The following is a 19,885-nucleotide window of genomic DNA, read 5'->3' on the forward strand; positions in this document are numbered from 1 at the left end:
GGCAATTTAGAACAAGCATGATCACGAAAATACTACACTTATCAATGAAGCGTGAAGTTTTTAGTGTCTCACGTTTGAAAGCGAGTTGGCTTGTTACTTAGCTTTGTGTACTTGTAATGTGAACTACTTATAGGCTATAGCTGAGTTGTTATCTCTTTTTGTTCTTATCGTATACTTCTATTTGTCAACCTATGCGAGTGGTTTTTTTTATTCTTCTGTACATGCTGAACTTGAGTATCATCATCATACTCAATATATCTTGCTCATAGAAGCTATGATCAGGGTCTGAGAAGGTAGGGAGATCGCAAACTATACCCTTACCTAAGAAGATAGAGAGGTTATAGTCAATGAACTTGAGCATCATATATTTGTCTTTTGACATATCTTGTGTCTGACAGATTACAACTGGAAACAATGACAAGAGATTCCAACTATACGATCCTGGTTATCTCAATACTGCTCCAATTCGATCATCAATTTGCTATATTGATGGTGACGAAGGGATCCTTAGGTATAAAGGCTACCCTATTGAGGAGCTTGCTGAGCGTAGTTCATTTCTTGAAGTTGCCTACCTTCTGAGTAAGTACTCCTGAACCTGATACGCAAGTCTGTTCATAATAGGCTTTTGGTAGACTGGTAAATGCGTCTTTTTAAAACATTTTATGAAGATTGTTCTTCAGTCGATGACATCAAGAATAAAGTTAGTTGAGTAATGGTATGTAATTCATCGTGCTCAGACATCTGTCTTGTTTGATGTCGTTACTGATGAATTCTCAATTTGATGATCATGAGATAACTTTCTTTTTGGAAACCAACTGAAGTGAGGGTTATGGTTTACATGTGATGAGAAGGTAACAATTCATAATAAAAAATTGTGTACTTTGCAGTGTATGGAAATCTTCCTTCTAAAACTCATCCAACCTATTTTTAACAGGATATCATACAAGCAATGCCTCATGATGCTCATCCTATGGGTGTTCTTGTTAACGTGATGAGTGCTCTTTCTGGTTTTGACCCTAATGCTAATCAAGCTTTAAGAGTGAGTAAAATGTTGAGTTATTCATTCTACATTCTTTTCTTTCTTGTTCTAGAACTTCTCTTAGGGGTTTTTTGGCACATGGATTTGGCGAAGGGAATGAGACTTTGTTCCAAAAAAGTCCAAGTCTTTGTTTGTTTAAAAGGAATGGGTATGAAAAATGAGAAAGTCCCTAAGAATTAAGTCTTGTGAGGAGGGGGGTAATTGGTGAGACTTTCATTTTCATTCATTTTTTGCAAGTCCCTAACATGCCAAACAAGAAATGAAACTTTTAAATCTTCAAAGTCTCATCTAAAAAGTCTCACAAGTCCCATTCCCTTGTGCGAAACACCCCCTTAAAGAAAAGCATGCATTTGTCATTATTCTACGATGTAATAAATCGGCTTTATTTGGTTTTCTTACTGTTGCTTTAAAATAATTTTTTCTTTGATATTGGAAAATTTGACAAAATTGAAAGAGAAATAAGCATTACCCTTGGCTAACAAAAAACTCTTATTTTTTTTGGGTAATGTCAATTTAAGGAGAATTTTATTGCATTTTCTTGGTTTTGATTTATGTAGTGATTTTTGTTGGGTATTTAATTATTAGCTACTTACATTTGAAACTTTATGATTCTGGTTCGGTCATAATTTAGCTGAATCATTTCTAATATTAGATTCATATTATATGATGTAGCGCTACTGCTCACACGGATACACAGTAGGGATCGTAAGGACTCTGCAGTCTGGACTGTTGTTGTCTCACGCTACGGCAGCTTCTGTAAGTGTGTTGGTGCCTCAAGGCTACATCTGGAAAGAGGCTGCCGCTACTGCTGCTGTTGCTGTTGGTATGAGGCTGCTGCAGCAACTTCTGTAAGTGTGTTCTCAAAATCTTAATCACTTCAAAACATCTACATTTTTATAAATGTGAATCTAATAGAGTTGGCTATTGCTGTCAGTAATTGTAGAAATCAGTCTATGGATTGATGTGTACAACAAAATTACGCAAAAGGTAAAAAAAGATTGATTTCTTATTAATGAAAGAGCAAGCAATACATAGCTCTAGCTATACTATTATATAGACAGAAGGAAGAGGAAAACTAAGCAATTCAAGAAACAAGAAGTTGGATAAGCTATAACCTATAACAACTTTATAACAAACTAGGATCAGGTGTCAATCTTGTAACAAACTAAAAGTTGTATTAATACTCAATAAACCCCCCACCCCCTCAAACTGGAGGATCAGCGAAGAAGACACCAAGTTTGCCTAAAAGAGTCTTCAAATGTGCGGAAAGAAGGATCTTGGTTAGTAAATCAGCAAGTTGGTGCTTTGTAGGCAAATATGAAAGTTGTAGAAGACCTTTAAGAACCTTATCCCTTGTGAAGTGGTAGTCTATTTCGATATACTTTGTTTGCTCATGAAATATTGGATTCTTGGAAATGTGTATGGAAGATTGGATGTCACAATGTAATGTAACTGGCTGGAGATTACTACGGCTGAGCTCTTGTAGAAGCCTGACCACCCAAGTGACCTCAGAAGCAGCAGCTGCCATGGCTCTGTACTCTGCCTCGGAACTTGACCTTGATACAACACTTTGTTTCTTAGACTTCCAACATATAGGTGTTTTTCCTAAAAGATGATTGTATCTTGTAATAGATTTTCTTGAGTCTAAACATGATCTCCAATCCGAATCAGAATAAGTTTGAAGATTCAAATCATCACAACGTTGAACCAAAATACCTTGGGAAGAAGTGCCATAAACGTAGTTCAATGTGTGTTTCAAGGCTTGCCAGTGAGGTTCTCTTGGTTGATGCATAAATTGGCTTAAAGTTTGAACCGTATAAGCTAAATCAGGTCTGGTATTAGTAAGGAAATTCAATTTTCCAACTAAACGCCTATAGCTGGATGCATCTAAAAGTAATGCTCCCTCATTTGCTGTTAATTTTAATCCAGCAGGGAGGGGAGTAGCAACATGTCTAAAGTCGGTAAAACCAGAATCACATAATAAATCTTTAACAAATTTTCTTTGGGTGAGTATAATGCCATCACTAGAGTATAAAACTTCTATACCCAAGAAGTAGTTTACCAATCCCAAATGTTTAATACCAAAGCTATTATTCAAATAGGTCTTGATGTTACTGATTTCTTGAATGTCATTGCCAGTTATAAGAAGGTCGTTAACATAAATAGAAATTATTTTTGTTAAAGATCTTTATTATTTATGGAACAAAGAATAGTCATATTTTGATTGTGTATATCCTTGATGAAAACGATGCTATATTAGAGTTCGAATAATGTGTTTCAAACTCCAATATTTCCAAGATCGAATGTATGAGGTTTTGTGACAAACAAATTACACTATCAATGATATCGATGTTTGTAGGAGAAAGTAAAGCAATAAAACAACACAAAAATTTAACGAGGTTCACCCAACTTAGGCTACGTCCTCCGGTGTGTAGTATCTCCTATATTATCAAAAGGAGTTCAAAGAACTCTCAAATATGGAGAATTACAGTAGAGAAGAGATATAGGCTAGTGTTTGGCTTGGGGTGTATTTTTTGTGGATGACTACAATGTGTGAATGATAGCTCTCTATTTATAGTAGAGATCTCACTAAGTAACATTAAGTACATTAAAACTATGAATAAATGATAACAAAACATCCCCAAGAACTTGAAGAGTCAAAAACAGTATCCTAGGAGCATCAGAGACATCGCTCGACCAAAGCAGAGGCTCGCTCGGTCGAGCGGCCTGGTCGAGCGAGCTGCGGGAAGTTTCTGGTTGCATTCTGTATGCTTGCTCGACCCATTCTGTGTTCGCTCGACCGAGCGAGATGGTCGAGCTGCACTTCAGAAGGCTTCTGACAGTATTGCTCGACTTGCATAGTAGAGCATCTTGAATTAAACCTTTCCACTTCTTCATTAAGTCCCATAACTCCCATGATTAACTCATTAATTCATACTTTAATCATCATCATAAACCACAAATATTAAGACACATCTTAATACACCCATCCATGACATACTTATGGGATTCCATCCCAAGAGTCACCACATGAATACACCCATCAAATGTGCACTCAAGTCACACCATTCATAACACTTGAGTATTTAGAGCTTCAACTAGTTTTGAAAACCATTGCCGTGAAGCTTGTTTTAAGCCATATAAGGATTTTGTTAACCTACATACTTGATTAGCTTTTCCTTTTAGTCTTGGAGGCAATTTCATATATACTTCTACATGTAAGTTCCCATTAAGAAAAGCATTATTAACATCTAATTGGAAAACTAACCATTTCTTGCTCATAGCTAAAGTTAAAATGCACTTAATAGTTGTCATTTTTACAACCGGGGAGAATGTTTCTTTATAATCTATTCCTTCCTTTTGATTATAGCCTTTGGCAACTAAACGTGCCTTATATCTTTCAAGGCTGCCATTCGCATGGAGTTTAACTTTGTATACCCATTTGCAACCTATGGATTTCTTACCATAAGGAACAGTGGTCGTATACCAAGTATTGTTATTTTGTAATGCATCTAACTCCGTTTGCATGGCTGCCACCCACAGAGGGTTGGAGGAAGCTTCTTTATAAGAAGTTGGTTCAACATAATTTGGTTGATTTGGAGTATTTGAATGATGAAATTTAACTAGATTACACCGGTGTGAAGAGTGTGAAACATTACATTGAAAATTTTGTAAGTAAGACGGAGTTTGCTTATGTCTTTGTGACCTTCTTAGTGGACGTATGTCAAGTGTAGAAGGAATTGATGTTGTAGTTGTCCTATTGCTAATAGTATCCTGGGAGGATCCTATATCATTTACAATAGTGGAATTATCATCCTTGTCTGAAGTATTGATTGGACCAGAAGATATAGGCCCAACAGAATCAATGTTTGTATTATAATGTTCATGCTCCTTACCAACTGAAGAAAATTCTTCAAAAATTGAATGTGTGGTTTCCACCTTATTAGACCAATTAATATGTTCATTTGGAGAAAAAGATTGATTGATATCTAAAAAAGATTCTAAAGATTGTTGCATTTGTTCTAATTCTTGAGAATCTTTTACTGTAGAAGAAATAGGTAGATAGAACTTTTTAATGGTGTCATTGGAATCAATATGCTGAAAAGGAAAATGCCTGTCTTGGAATTTTACATTTCTACTAACAAAGGCACGCTTATTTTCCAAGCTATATACTTTATAGCCTTTTTGTTGTACTGCATAACCTATGAAAACACACTTTTCAGCTCTAGGAGTGAACTTATTATGTCTATGTTGTTTAAGTGTGGATGCGAAGCAAAGGCATCCAAAAGCCCTTAAGTGGCTATAATCTGGTTTTATATGGAATAATGTTTCATAAGGAGAAAATCCTCTTAAAACTTTCAAGGGCATTCGGTTGATTATGTGTGCAGCACATTGTACAAAATCATTCCAAAAAGTTAAGGGCAAGTTTGATTGAAAGTACAAAGCCCTTTATGTTTCTAATAGATGTCTATGTTTGCGTTCAACAACACCATATTGTTATGGTGTTCCAACGCAACTAGACTGAATTAATATGCCTTTTGTTAGGAGTAGATTCTTTGCTTCTCCTTCGATTAATTCTTTAGCATTATCAGACCTAATGGTTTTGAATTTAGTGTTAAAATGTCATTCCGCATAGGAAAGAAAATTCTTCAAAATAGAAACATATTCACTTTTGTGTTTAACAAAATGAACCCATGTAAATTTACTAAAATCATCAACAATTGTGATGAACAATTTGCATTTTATTCTTGTATTGTGTCTGAAAGGACCCCAACTATCTACATGTAAAAGTTCCATAGGAAAATGTGAAACAGCTTCTCTTGAAGTAAAAGGGAGATGTGTTTAGCAGCAAAGCAAACTGTACAAAAAAAAATTTTCTTTACAATATTTTCTTTAATAGAAGGAAACAAAACATTAAGTCTAGAAAATGGTATATGACCTAGTCTAAGATCCTATAATTTGGCTTCTTCTAACAAATTTTCAATAATATTGGCAGCAACTAAGACAACTTTATTTTTGTTGAGAAGAAAAGGAGTCAAGTGAGAATTATTCAGCAATTCTTCATGAAGATAGTACAATCCTTTAATACTTCTACCAAGAAGCCAGGGTTTCATCTCCAAATGGTCCTGAACAAAACAAGAGCCAGGAGAAAATAAAATGTTTACATTCATATCCGAACATAATTTGTGGATAAAAGTCAAATTATATTTAAACTCAGGCACAAACAAGACATTGTGCAAACTTAATTTCTGCGTTAGAACAACAAAACCAGAGAATTTGACTTGCACTTTCCTTCCATCTGGTAATGTTATAAAATGAGCCTTATTATAGACTCTAGCAAATTAATTAAAATGTTTCAAATCTTAGCACATATGGTCGGTAGCACCAGTATCTAATATCCAAGAAGATAAATGATGATTGAAAAAAGTCTTACCAGCTAAACAGGCACTACTACTGGGAGCCTCTATGGTGCTTGGAGTATCTAACATTTCAAGAAGTTTTGTATATTGAGACGATGTTAACTTGGCCGAAATAAAATGCTCCCCATCTCCTTGAACTTCTGTGTGCACAGAATTTGCCCCACTCTTGGAATCTTTCTTCCAAGTGTTGGACTTCACACCTTTTAGATACCCATGAATTTTCCAGCATCGATCAATGGTGTGGCCATAAATCTTGCAATGGTCACAAAACCATGTGGGTCGTTTAGCAGATTTTTCTTGCTCATTTTTGGATACCCATGAAGGTTTTTTGCTCTTTTCAACCTTACAAGCTAAAGAATCAGGAACATCAGCATTATTAGTAATGCTTTGATGAACTTGTTCTTAGAGTACCATTTGATAGGCATTTGAAGATGTTGGTAATTCTGGTAATAATAAAATGGTGCTTCTTACTTGTTTGAATTTGTCATCCAATTGCATGAGAAAGTGAATTAACCTGTGCCCTTCTTCTCTCTTGGAAAGTTTGGAATGTACATTACAAGAGCAACCTGTACAAACACATATAGGAATGGGATCCAAACAATTTAATTCATCCCATAAACCAGTGACCTTAGCGACGAAATCTTCATGTTGAAACAGATTGTATTTGATTTAGAAAATGCATTTGAAAATAAAGAGAAAGAGTTTAGGAGTAGAATATTATTAATGATCTGAATATCATTCTCTTGATTTACAGGAGGAGGAGAAGCAATCTATTTATACAACAAGATTGATAGTTAATTCCAGTTGTACCTATTTGTTGCAAGTTGTAACAAACATAATAGAATAATAACAAACTAACTAACTAATTTCTTAGATTAGCTAACTAACTGTTCTAGGTAGAGCATTCTGTTTTCTTTGAGGTCTATAATAACCAATACCCCCCGTCAAGCTAGGGTTGGTAGTGTCTACCAAGCCTAGATTGGACAATAGGTGTTTGAAATGAGGAGATGGTAAGGCCTTAGTGAAGAGATCAGCAAGTTGTGACTTAGTGGGGAGGTAAGTCAATTGAATTAATCCTTCCAAAACCTTTGTCTCTCGTGAAATGGCAATCAACCTCAATGTGTTTCGTTCTATCATGAAAGGCGGGATTCTTGGCAATGTATATGGCTGACTGATTATCACAATGCAGAGTTATAGGTTTTAAATCAGAGACACCTAATTCCTCAAGCAATCGTACTAACCAAGTCAGTTCACTTGCTGCAGATGCCGTAGCTCTATACTCAGATTCAGAGGAAGATCTTGAAACAACTGCCTGTTTCTTGCTTTTCCAAGAGATGGGAGATTGTCCTAGTAGAACTAGATATCCTGTTACTGATCTCCTAGTATTTAGGCATGCAAGCCAATCTGCATCTGAGTAGGCTTGTAATGTGAGTTTAGAAGTTCCATTAAGAAGGATGCCCTGATTCTGTGTATCATAAACATATTGTAGGACATGCTTTAGGGAAACAAGATGTGGTGCTTGAGGTTGCTGCATAAACGTACTTAGTGTTTGTATAGCAAAGCTTATATCTGGTCTTGTGTTTGTAAGGAAATTAAGTTTGCCAATTAGTGATCTATAGTGAGCAAAGTCTGATATAGGTTCCCCTTCATCATTATGTAATTTTAGGTTAATAGGTAAAGGTGTAGGTGAAGTTTTTTGTAGCTCAAAGCCATTAAAGGCAAGAAGTTCTTTAGCAAATTTGCTTTGAGATAAAACAAAACCTTTATTTGTATTTGTTACTTCCATGCCAAGGAAGTAATGGACGGGGCCTAAATCCTTAATACTGAATATAGAATGTAGATGTTCCTTTAGGGTTGTTATGGAACTGGAATGATTACCTGTGAGCACAATATCATCTACATACACAGCAGCAATAGTGACTTGATTCTCTGATTTTTTTATGAATAGGGAATAATCTGACTTGGATTGAACAAAACCCTGAGATTGCAGTTCAGTCACAAGCTTTGCAAACCATTGCCTAGATGCTTGTTTCAGACCATATATTAATTTCTTTAACCTGCAGACTTTGTGATCAGGATTAGGTATGCCTTTAGGCATCTGCATATATACTTCCTCATGTAAATCCCCATGTAAAAAGGCATTGTTCACATCCAATTGATAAACAGGCCAATGGTTGTGTGAAGCTAAAGCTAGGATGCATCTTAAAGTAGGCATTTTGATGACTGGTGAAAATGTCTCATCAAAATGTATGCTAGGTTTTTGTGTGTAACCTTTAGCCACTAATCTGGCTTTATATCTCTCTATGTCTCCATTGTATTTTAGTTTAATTTTGTATACCCATTTGCAGCTGACTGATTTCTTTCCTTTAGGTAGGGGAACTTCCTCCCAAGTTTGGTTGTCTCTTAGAGCTTGTATCTCCTTATGCATGGCTGTAATCCATTGTGTATCAAGGACAACCTATTCATAAGTTTCAGGTTCTTTTATGGCAATGGTATTAGTATCAACGGAAACCAAGTTGCACCAATGTTGATGATTGAGATGACATTGATAATCTTTGAGATAGGAAGGAGGTTTTGTTATTCTTGTGGAATGTCTTGGAATATTTTGTGTTTGGGATGGTGTACTGGAAGTAGTCGGATGCTCAGTAGATGAGAGGTCAACTGTAGTTGATGAATCAGTATAAGAATTGTCAGTAAGGGAGATGGATGCATCAGGGATATCAAAATGGGAGATATGGGTGAGGGGAGTAGAAACTGGAAGATATAAATGACAAGTTGATGAAGAAGAGGAAGCAGATTGTAAGTGGTAAGGGAAATGTAATTCATGAAATATTACATCTCTGGAGATGTGTATTTTGTGAGACTTCAAATCAAGAACTTTGTATCCCTTTTTTCCAATAGCATATCCTAGAAAGACACAGGGGAGGGCTCTTGGATTGAATTTTGGTCTGTATTGTTTTTGTGTTGTCATATAACATAGGCAACCAAAAGTTTTAAGGTTAGTGAAATCAGGAGCCTTATTATAAAGAATTTGATAGGGAGTTTGAAATTGTATGGGTTTCAATGGCATTGTATTTATTGGGTTTGTGGCACAAAGTAAGGATTCACCCCAATATTGGATGGGAAGTTTGGCCTGAAAATGTAAGGCTCTGGCTGTTTCAAGAATGTGTTTCAAGAATGTGTCTATGTTTCCTCTCAACAACACCATTTTGTTGAGGGGTGTCAAAACAGCTGGTTTCATGTATAATGCCTTTTTGAAGAAGTAACTGTTTCATTGAACCTTGGCAAAGTTCAGGGGCATTATCTGATCTTATTCTTTGCACTTGACTGCAGAACTGAGTTTCCACTAGGAGAAAAAATTGATGCATAACAGCGACTACATCAGATTTGTATTTGATTAAATGTGTCCAGGTATACCTTGAGTAATCATCTACTATAGTAACAAACTGATTACAATTATTCTAAGTGTTAATCCTATAAGGACCCCACAAGTCTATATGTAGTAATTGAAAATTTCTAGTAGACTTTATTAAACTTGTAGGAAAAGAATGTCTTGTTTGCTTAGCAAGAGGGCAGATTTGACAGAATTGATTTTGCATAAAATCAGTTACTAGACAATCAGGAACAACATGTTTAAGCTGAGAAAATGGAATATGACCTAATCTCAAGTGCCATAATTTGGCTTTATTTATACTAGTACATTTGGAAGTATGTGCAGTAGGCAATCTAGGAGATGGTGGTGGAGGTAGAGAATGCTTGAACTGATATAATCCTTCAGCAAGATTACCAAGAAGAGTTGGAGGCCCTTTCAAGGAGTGCTCCTGAATGAAACATGCTTTATTAGTAAAAAATATTGTGGAGGAAAGATCTAAGCATAACTTGGTGACAGAAAGAAGATTGTATTGAAAAGCAGGAGCATGTAGAATATTATGTAAAGTAATTTTTGAATTTAGTAGGACAGTGCCAATGTGACTGATTGGAATTCTTTTGCCATCAGAAATGATGATAGAGCCAGAAAAGGGTTTAGATGAAATAAATAAATTTAGATCATTGCAGATGTGATCTATAGCTCCACTATCAATTATCCATTGAGAGATAGAACAGGAAAGTAAACATATATTACCTGCTAAGTTTGCCTGAGAGCTAATTTCAGGATCATCATTAGGTTCAGTTATGGAAGTAGAATGAGTGTGACTGTTTAGAACTTCCAATAGATAATTGTATTGATCAATGTTGATATGTTGAGCAGATGAAGTATATTCTGTATTTGTGGAAGTTGGGCTTTGCTGACTTTGAACTGAGGCAACAATCCTTTTATCCTTAAAACCCTTAAAACCAGGGGGATAACCATGAACTTTGAAGCATCTTTCATAACTATGTCCTGAGACCTTGCAATGGCTACAGTAGTAAGATGAGGCAGGTCTCTTGTTATGATTTTCAGATGTAATTCTGGGAGGCATGTATGGTCTTGCTAGAATAGAAGGCTGATAAGGTTTGTAGTGTGGAGTTTTAAATGATTGATTATAGGGTTTATTGTGAGCAATGGCAAAAGCTAAAGGGTCTTGAATTGTAGTATTTTGGGCTATTTCTTTATGAGTCTCCTCTTGAGAAAACAGTCTATATGCTTTAGAAAGGTGTGGTAGGACTTTCATCATCAATATATTACTTCTAATACCTGAGAACTATTCTTGAAGTTTCATCATGAATCTGATAAGTTTCCTGTTCTGTTGTTGCTTGGCAATTCTTCCAGTGAGATTGCAAGTGCAGTTGTTACAGAAACATGTAGGAGTAGGATCCACAACATTAAGATCATCCCAAAGTACTTTAAATTTGGTGTAGAAATCAAGAATGCTAAGAGTTCCTTGAGTAATGTCAGCCAATTGTCTTTCTAAATTAAAGATTTTAGTATGAGAGGTATATGCAAATCTCTGCTCAAGATCAGTCCATATATCCGAAGCAATGCAAAAGGACATAACACTTTCTGCAATCTTAGGATCAAGATTGAATATGATACTTGACATGATCATGTCATTGCATCTATTCCAGGGTGAAAAATTAGGGTCTGTGGGTGCAAGTTTAGGGAGCGTGCCTTGAAGAAAATCTAATTTGTTTCTTGTTGAAAAGGCCATGAGAATGCATTTCTTCTAGTTGTTGAAGCCTGTTCCATTGAATTTGGTGGAAACAAGAAGTTGAGGTGTATAATCTGAAGGGAATGTAGTATATGCTTGATGGATCATTATTGGGAAGTAATCGAATGGGAGTGGGAGAGGTTGTGTCTAGTGCCATTGATGAGTTTGGAAGAAAAGAAAGAAGAAAGAAAAGAAGAAGGAAAACAAGACTAACAGTACAACAAAATCGATTGAATGTAGAGAGCTTAATACCAGATTTGCAGTTTTAGGAACGTGGATGAAATTGGATGAACTGATTGGGATGACAGATTTAGTCCAGCTCTGATACCATGTTGAAACATATTGTATTTGATTTAGAAAATGCATTCGAAAATAAAGAGAAAGAGTTTAGGAGTAGAATATTATTAATGATCTGAATAATAACAAGATTGATAGCTAATTCCAGCTGTACCTAATTGTTGCAAGCTGTAACAAACATAACAGAATAATAACAAACTAACTAACTAATTGCTTAGATTAGCTAACTAACTGTTCTAGGTAGAGCATTCTGTTTTCTTTGAGGTCTATAATAACCAATACTTCAACTGACATATCAGAGGAATGTGTGATTTTATTGAGTTGTTCCTTGATAGAAAACAACCTAGCTGAGGAAGGCAACCCATATCAATTAGTGAGTTCAATCCATATTTCTCTTGCACTCTTGCGATAAAGAACAGTCTTAACTATAGAGTAATCTAAAGAACTAAACAATCAACCCATAACAACATTGTTAGCCCTTTCCCATGCCTTGTGCTTAGGTGAACTGACAATGGGCTGAGTCAAGGTGCCATCTACAAACCCAAGTTTGTTTTTACCCGATAAGGCAATGGTTGGTGAAGGTAAAAAAAGATTGATTTCTTATTGATGAAAGAGCAAGCAATACATAGTTGTAGCTATACTATTATATAGACAGAAGGAAGAGGACAACTAAGCAATTCAAGAAACAAGAAGCTGGCAAAGCTATAACCTATAACAACTTTATAACAAACTACGATCAGGTGTCAATCTTGTAACAAACTAAAAGTTGTATTAATACTCAATAGTAATGTAGATGTTATAATGAAAATGTCTTTGTTCTACACACTGTTCTAATAGAGTAATGTAGATGTTACCTTGAACAATCGCCAAGGGTAAATGGCAATGTTATAATGAAATCAGGATATAGTTTCAAATGATCTGGTATTTAAAGTATTATCATACAGGTTAAGGTTTTTATTTCTGTATCAATGATAAGTAATTTACTAATGACTTATCAAGTAATTGATTTTGTAAGAGGATTTACATAGTTATTTTAAAAAATTAAATACCATATATGAGCGATAATGTCGTTCCAGACCTCTAAAAATAACTAATAAATTAAAAAAAACCATTGTTAAGTTTTTAATTATAACTATTGCAATCCATTAGTGCAATAGTTTGTTTCATATCTATTCTTCAACATTCATAAGGATAGTTTGTTTTTTTCACTGCTTGATCTTTGAGTTCTTTATCCATTCATAATTTTGGCTGGTGTTGTTTGATGATGTATGTTACTTCATTTCGTCCTCAAAATCGATTGAACAATGTAATATTTTTCCAATTTGGTTTTTTTTGTTCATATCTAAATTTTAACTATTTGAAGGGGGTTTTATTTGCTTTTTGGTTGCTTGATAGCTTTGGCGGTGAGAATGGAAGAATAAATCTATGAGAAAGAGTTGAATTTTTAGCACTAAATTTTAATGGCGCTCGCAGATCAAGGGCCACCATTTTTGTTTCCAACATAACTTTAAGTAAGCTTAGCTCACATACACAATTATTGACCTTGAAAATTTGTATGAATGGTTAAGTGATGAGCAAGTATGTGAAGACAATGTTCATGCAAGCTGCAATGGCCACCATGGATGAACTGCTTGTGTTGGCTCAAACCGATAGTCCCTTGTAGAACAACAACTGTTAAAGTCATTAAATTTATAGAACATCTATTAAAGTCAAACGATCTTTAGAATGTGATATCCATTATTTGTAAAATGTGAGAAGGTTGTTCCTACTATTCATTTTTACATAGAAGAAATCATTCTCTAGCTAGGTGGTCTATCTCTTGCTTTCTGAATTTGACTAATATTTCCTCCGAACCAATTAAGTTGTCCCATTTACTTGGGCGCGGTTATTAAAGATGGTGTGGGTCTATTAAAAAGGGTAAATAGTGAAGGGTAAGTAGTGAAGGGTAGTTGGGTAAGTAAGGTATATGGGGATATATTCGTAATTACGTGTGTGAACTAAGGATATTTAGGTAAAAAAAATTGACAAAAATATAAATGTGACAACTAAAATGACTTTGCCAAATAAGGAAATGGGACAACTAAAATGATTCGGAGGGAGTAATAATTAGCACCAGGGTTCATATTCCACTCTTTTTTACTTGGTATGATCAAGCTCCACTAAAGTAGTTGCATATATTTCCCATTGAAGCATCATGAGAATGAAAAAGTCAGGAATCAATCTCAATATCTTGATTGAAAATCAATTATTGCATGGATCAAGTAAACACGTAATAAAGTTTGTACTATGAATGCTTTTACATTTGCATGTTGTTAATTCAAACAGACCAAAGCAATATGTTCATTATTTTCTTCATAATAATTCATAAAATCATAATTAATTTCTTTATTTCCTATTTTTTTATTTTATTCATATTTCACATTTTTTTTACGGTCAACTTAAATTGAGAGCTTTTGGGAAAACGGTTCTTCTTCACTCAAGTAATGCTAAGGCAATAAAGAGATGGGACTTGGAGGAGTAACCGTCACTTCAATCATTTAAAAACCCTGCTTCACGTCATTACCCATTACTTGCCCAAACCTTCTCTCAATCTCTCAAGAAACCGTCCTTCCTTCTTTCTCAAAACCTTCAAAAATTCAAAAATGAAAACCCCCAAATCCTCTAAATCAGGCAAGAAAACTCTCAAATCCTGTATGCCCGATCAACCAAAACCACTAAGAGTAATTGTTCCACCTCCATTACTGCAGGATGTACCACCAACACCAACTGAAACCACACAAGAATCACCAAAACACTCCACTGAACCCACTAGTACCAAAAGAAAAATGTCAACAGGTGATTCATCTTCTAGAGTAGTTAAGCGATCGAAGCAGGTTGATCCAAACAGCGCAGAAGAAGTTTCAAAGGAGATGACTGTAGGGTTCGGGTTGGACAAATATTGGTATGATTCTACGAACTTTCCTAGATTGCATGAGATTTTACAGTATCAAGAATGGGAACTGTTAATGTCAAATTTCAGTTGCAATTCAATTTTTCCAAACCTAATGAGAGAATTTATTGTAAATTTCTCTAATGATGGCGGTATGTGTACTAGTGTTGTTAAAACTGTTAAAATTGAATTTAACAGCGCATTATTAGGGGAATGGTTTAATGTTCCCAATGTTGGTTTTGATACATATCATATTGGGTCAAAGATTGCATTTTCTGGCATTAATGAACGCACAATTTTAAAATTTTTAGGAGTTGATAAAAAGGGGAAGATCAGTCACAATGTTCTGTCCCCTATGCATAAATTGTTGTACAATGTTGCTCGCAGATTTATCTTACCACGAAACTCAAAACGTAGTCAAGTGAGTTTGCGTGATGCCACCTTGATTTACTGCATGGAAAAACATATTAAAATAAATTTTCCTTCGTTGATGATCTCTCATTTATCAGACTGCATTGAAAAGAAAAGTTTTATTGGTTATGGAGGGTTGTTAACATGGATTTTTAGGAAGTTTGAGGTCCCATTGGAAGGGTTGGAGTTCCCAATGGGTCCCAATATGAAAATTGGTGCTAAATGTTTACAAAATTTGCATTTGAAATTGAATGATGAGGGAGTATTGATGTATGAAGGGGTTGTTGAAGTAGAATCTGATGAGGAAGATATTGAAAAAGAAGAAGAAAAATTGAGAGAGAGAGATCAGGAAGAAAAAGAGGAAAAGGAGCAAGAGCCTGTTCCCACTGACCATATTGAAACAGAAGAAAAAGGGGAACAGGATGGAGAACCTAGTAAGGGGGAAGCAGAACAGGAGGGAGCCTTAGGAGAAGAGGCTCATCACAATCTTTGTGATGATACAAGTGATGAAGAGATTGTGATAGCTCTGAGGAAAAAGGCTAAGTCAATGCAAAGGAAGAGTAGGAGGTTGGCCTCGAAACGCAAGGCTACTTTGGTTGATGAAACACCTTCTGACACCATCCCTGAGCCCACACCTGATAAACCTACCTCTCCCAAGCCAGCCAATTCACCACCACATCGAATTCCATCACCACCATCATCACCTATACCGTGTACACCACCACCACAATCACACACTTCACCCAATATTGGCTGTACTAACTTTGACTCTGTCCCTGCAGTTTCCTTACATTCCATTCTCTCCAAGCTCCTTGATCTACAGTCTCAATTCATTGCATTTCAGGATGAAACTCGTGTCTCGCTTGCTTCTATTGTGGATCAGCTAAACCAAATGGAACAACGCCTTGGTGCCAAGCTGGACACAGTGGAGGTGCAGACTGAGTACATTGATGAAGAGACTGACCCTTGATCCCTCTGCTCAAAAATTTAATGATTTGTTGGCTGTATTACTTAACAAACAATTTTTCTTTTTGCCTTGTACCATCTGGGGTACATGGTTGTTGTAACTTTGAACAAATTGCTATTTTTCTTTGTTTTTATTTTCATGGTCTGTGACAATTAACTCTATGCAGGTTTGATCATTGTTCATAGCACTTGCTTTTATTATTGTTGTTTGTTGTTTTCATCCCTAACAAATCTATATGGTTTGTGCTGAGATTTGATAACTTCCAATTCTTTTTGATTGATGTCAAAAGGGGGAAGATTATGCACAAACTTAACAGGAGCAGTGAATACACAGTTACATATCTTGTTGATTTATATTGATTCTTATGAATGATATGTGTGCTGCTGTGTTTATGCTAGTTTAGTGATCATCTGTGTTGCTAAGTTTGTTGAAGTTCTCATGAAGTCCTCATGAATATTTGATTCTGTGAAAATACTTAATAAGTTATGTTTATTATTATTAGGTTTATTATAGTTTTATTATGATAGTTTTTATTTATTTTTCTTATTATGTTAGTTTTTATTTATTATGTTATATTAAGTCTTTATTTATTTTCGTTTAACTTAGTTTATTTCATTTAAGTTTTAAGTTAATTAATTTTGAAAAATTTTGAAAAATATTTGATATTTTAGAGTAAACTGTTTGTTTATGAATGCTTGGTAAATTATATTCTAACAAGTTGATTTGCTAAGTTAATTAGAGTTACTTTAATCTCTAGTATGCTCTATGAATTTTGTTTTACTCTATTTTTACTTAAGTTTGTTTATAAAGTTTGCCATCATCAAAAAGGGGAAATTTGTTGGCCTCTTAAGGTTTTGATGATGACTTCACCTTTAAATAAACAAACATATTATTAGAGATTGTTTTGTAGGTATATATCCGATTTAATGTGAATCGTTGATGAAGCCTATGACTTGATTCGTGAAAGAAGTACATGTCTCAAATATCCAAGAAGTTGGGAAATTGCTCTTGAAGACAGTTTACTGTTCCTAGAGTTGAAGTTCTGACGAATGTTGTAGATGGAGACAGTGTGCTGTTCCTTATGATACAGGTCCGAAGAAGACATTGACTGGAAGATTACGAAAATTAAGTTTTCTGTTTTTTGTTAATGTAAAAGGTTAAAATTTAATTAGTTGCTTAATTAAATTTATTTATTAATTGGCAAAATAATTTTAATTCGCCTAAAAACATGGAGAAAATCAATTCCTTGTTTATCTCCTATAAACTCGGAATTCAAGAGACTTGTTCTCTACTTTGAATTGGTCTCCTATAATTTAGGATCTTCCTTAATCCATGATGTTTTAACCGTGCATGTGTACAGCAGTTACATTCCACTCCTACCTTTAACTAACTTTCCATTTTCTTTGGGAGCAAGTAAGTTATGGAGAACGTGGGATATGTGCAACTCGTGGAGAACGTGGGCTGAGTGCACTGCTTGCTGTTTCCCTTATAAAAGAGGGAAATTACGGTTCAGTATGGATGGATGGATGAATGAATGTTGCATTGAGAGTGTCCATCTAAGGGAGATTTAATTGAGAAAAATATTCTAAGTTTTAAATGCCAATTAATTTATAATATTTTTCTTAAAGCAACAAATTCATTTTGATCTTTATGAGAATTGGCCTTGTAAAGGGTATTTGAGTGTTTTGTTGTAATTAGACTTATGGGAAGTCTAAGGGGATAGAGAATAGAATCGAGAAAAGAGAAAGAGAAGGAGAAAAGAGAAGAGAAGAGAAGAGAAGAGAATTAGGCCTAAGTAGAGAAGTTTTGAGTAAAGCGTTTAGAGAATTGAGAAGCTTCAAGTGAAGCAAAACATTGTTATGTGTAATTGTAATTGATTGCCTTAACATAGTGAGAATTTTGAAATCCCGGGGGGTCGTGGTTTTTCCTTCTTATTAGGCCAAGAAGGTTTCCACGTAAAATCTTTGTCTCCTTTATTATTTTTCTTTTCGTTTTTAAGTTTAAGTTTTGTTCTTTACTTGATACAATTCCGCAAAAAGTTGAGCAAAAAATCTTAAACTAACAACACAACAATTCACCCCCCCCTCTTGTTGCATTCGATCATCCATTAGTATTTCTACAACAAGATATTAATTAGTAGTGAGTTGTTCTTATATTATGCATGTAAAATGAAATGCCACATTCTGCATTAGTAATATCATCTTTCGAAAGTAGATGCAAATTAAATACTAATTATTACAAATTCAATTCAATTATGATTGATAGTTTGAAAGAGAGATACATGAAAAACTTTTCTCTGTATTTTCTTCAATGAAGGCCAATGGATTTTATGTGTTTATATCCTAGTAATCAAGATCTTGGCTAATTATGGAAAACCCACTAATCTACCCAAAATACAAGATATTGATGTGTTGAAAATATCCTAATCAAATCACCTAAGGATACTAACAAAGATTTACATATATTTCCATAATATTTCCCGTAATTTCCGCAATACCCCCCCTCAAGTTGGAGCATGGGGATCATGAATGCCCAACTTGGAGAGTAAAACATCAAACTGTGTCTTGCCAAGAGCCTTTGTGAAAATATCTGCTAACTGTGAAGAAGTAGAAACATGACCCGGAGTAATCAAACCTTCAGTTATGGCATCACGAACAAAGTGACAGTCTATTTCAATATGTTTTGTTCGTTCATGAAAAACAGGATTCTTTGCAATATGCAAAGCCGACTCACTATCACAAAATAATTCAATAGACTTTGGATGATTAACGCCCAAACTTAAAAGCAAACCTTTGAGCCATTTCAACTCACAAGTAATAGCAGCCATTGATCTGTATTCAGCCTCTGCTGAGGAACGAGAAACAGTATGTTGCTTCTTAGTCTTCCAAGAAACAGGTGATTTGCCCAAAAAAACTAACCATCCTGTAAGAGAACGACGAGTGAGTGGACAAGCCGCCCAATCTGAATCACACCAACCCTGTAGAGTCAAATCACAATCTGAATGCAACAGTATACCCTGACCCGGAGTACCTTTCAAGTACCGAACAACTCGTAACGCGGCCTCCCAATGTTCTATTCTAGGCGTCTGCATGAATTGTGACAAGATGTATAAAGAGTATGCTAAGTCCGGTCTTGTTACAGATAGATAAATTAAGCGACCAACAAGTCGACGATAAGCTTCCGGATCAGTAAGAAGCGCCCCAGTAGCCAAACCGAGCTTATGATTTTGTTCTATGGGAGAACCACTCGGCTTGGCCCCTAATAAACCTGCCTCAGAAACAATATCCAAAGTATATTTTCTTTGGCACAAAAATAAACCTGCACAACTACGAGCAACTTCAATACCCAAAAAATACTTCAAAGGACCTAAATCCTTCATCTTAAAACAATCACAAAGATATGCCTTAAAAACACGTAACGCAGCGGAATCATTCCCAAAAATAATAAGATCATCAACATATACTAAGACATTTATCTGAATTTTTGCCTTAGTGTATGTAAAAAGGGAATAATCAGAGTAGGATTGAAGAAAACCATACTCTTTCAAAGCCATTACTAGCTTCGTAAACCAGCACCGGGGAGCCTGTTTCAAACCATACAGAGACTTTCTCAACCTACATACCAAGAACGGGTCAGAGCATTCAAATCCAGGAGGTAATTTCATGTAGACTTCTTCATCAAGATCACCATGTA

At 35.2% G+C, this 19,885-nt stretch overlaps 1 protein-coding gene across 1 annotated transcript; it reads right to left on the reverse strand.

Annotated features, from left to right (window-relative positions):
- Window positions 1-11,141: 11,141 nt before the first annotated feature.
- Window positions 11,142-11,588, reverse strand: LOC130808409 (uncharacterized). Its single transcript, XM_057673886.1, has one exon. It carries the CDS (start codon window positions 11,586-11,588, stop codon window positions 11,142-11,144), a length of 447 nt encoding a protein of 148 aa, XP_057529869.1.
- Between the last annotated feature and the right edge of the window lie 8,297 nt (window positions 11,589-19,885).

This window comes from Amaranthus tricolor, chromosome 3, assembly GCF_026212465.1.
Source record: "Amaranthus tricolor cultivar Red isolate AtriRed21 chromosome 3, ASM2621246v1, whole genome shotgun sequence".
NCBI classification, from domain to species: Eukaryota; Viridiplantae; Streptophyta; class Magnoliopsida; order Caryophyllales; family Amaranthaceae; genus Amaranthus; species Amaranthus tricolor.

What these genes read in the sequence shown, in the direction of transcription:
- LOC130808409 (XM_057673886.1), bottom strand. Translation starts at nt 11,588, where the DNA reads ATGGCCTTTTCAACAAGAAACAAATTAGATTTTCTTCAAGGCACGCTC.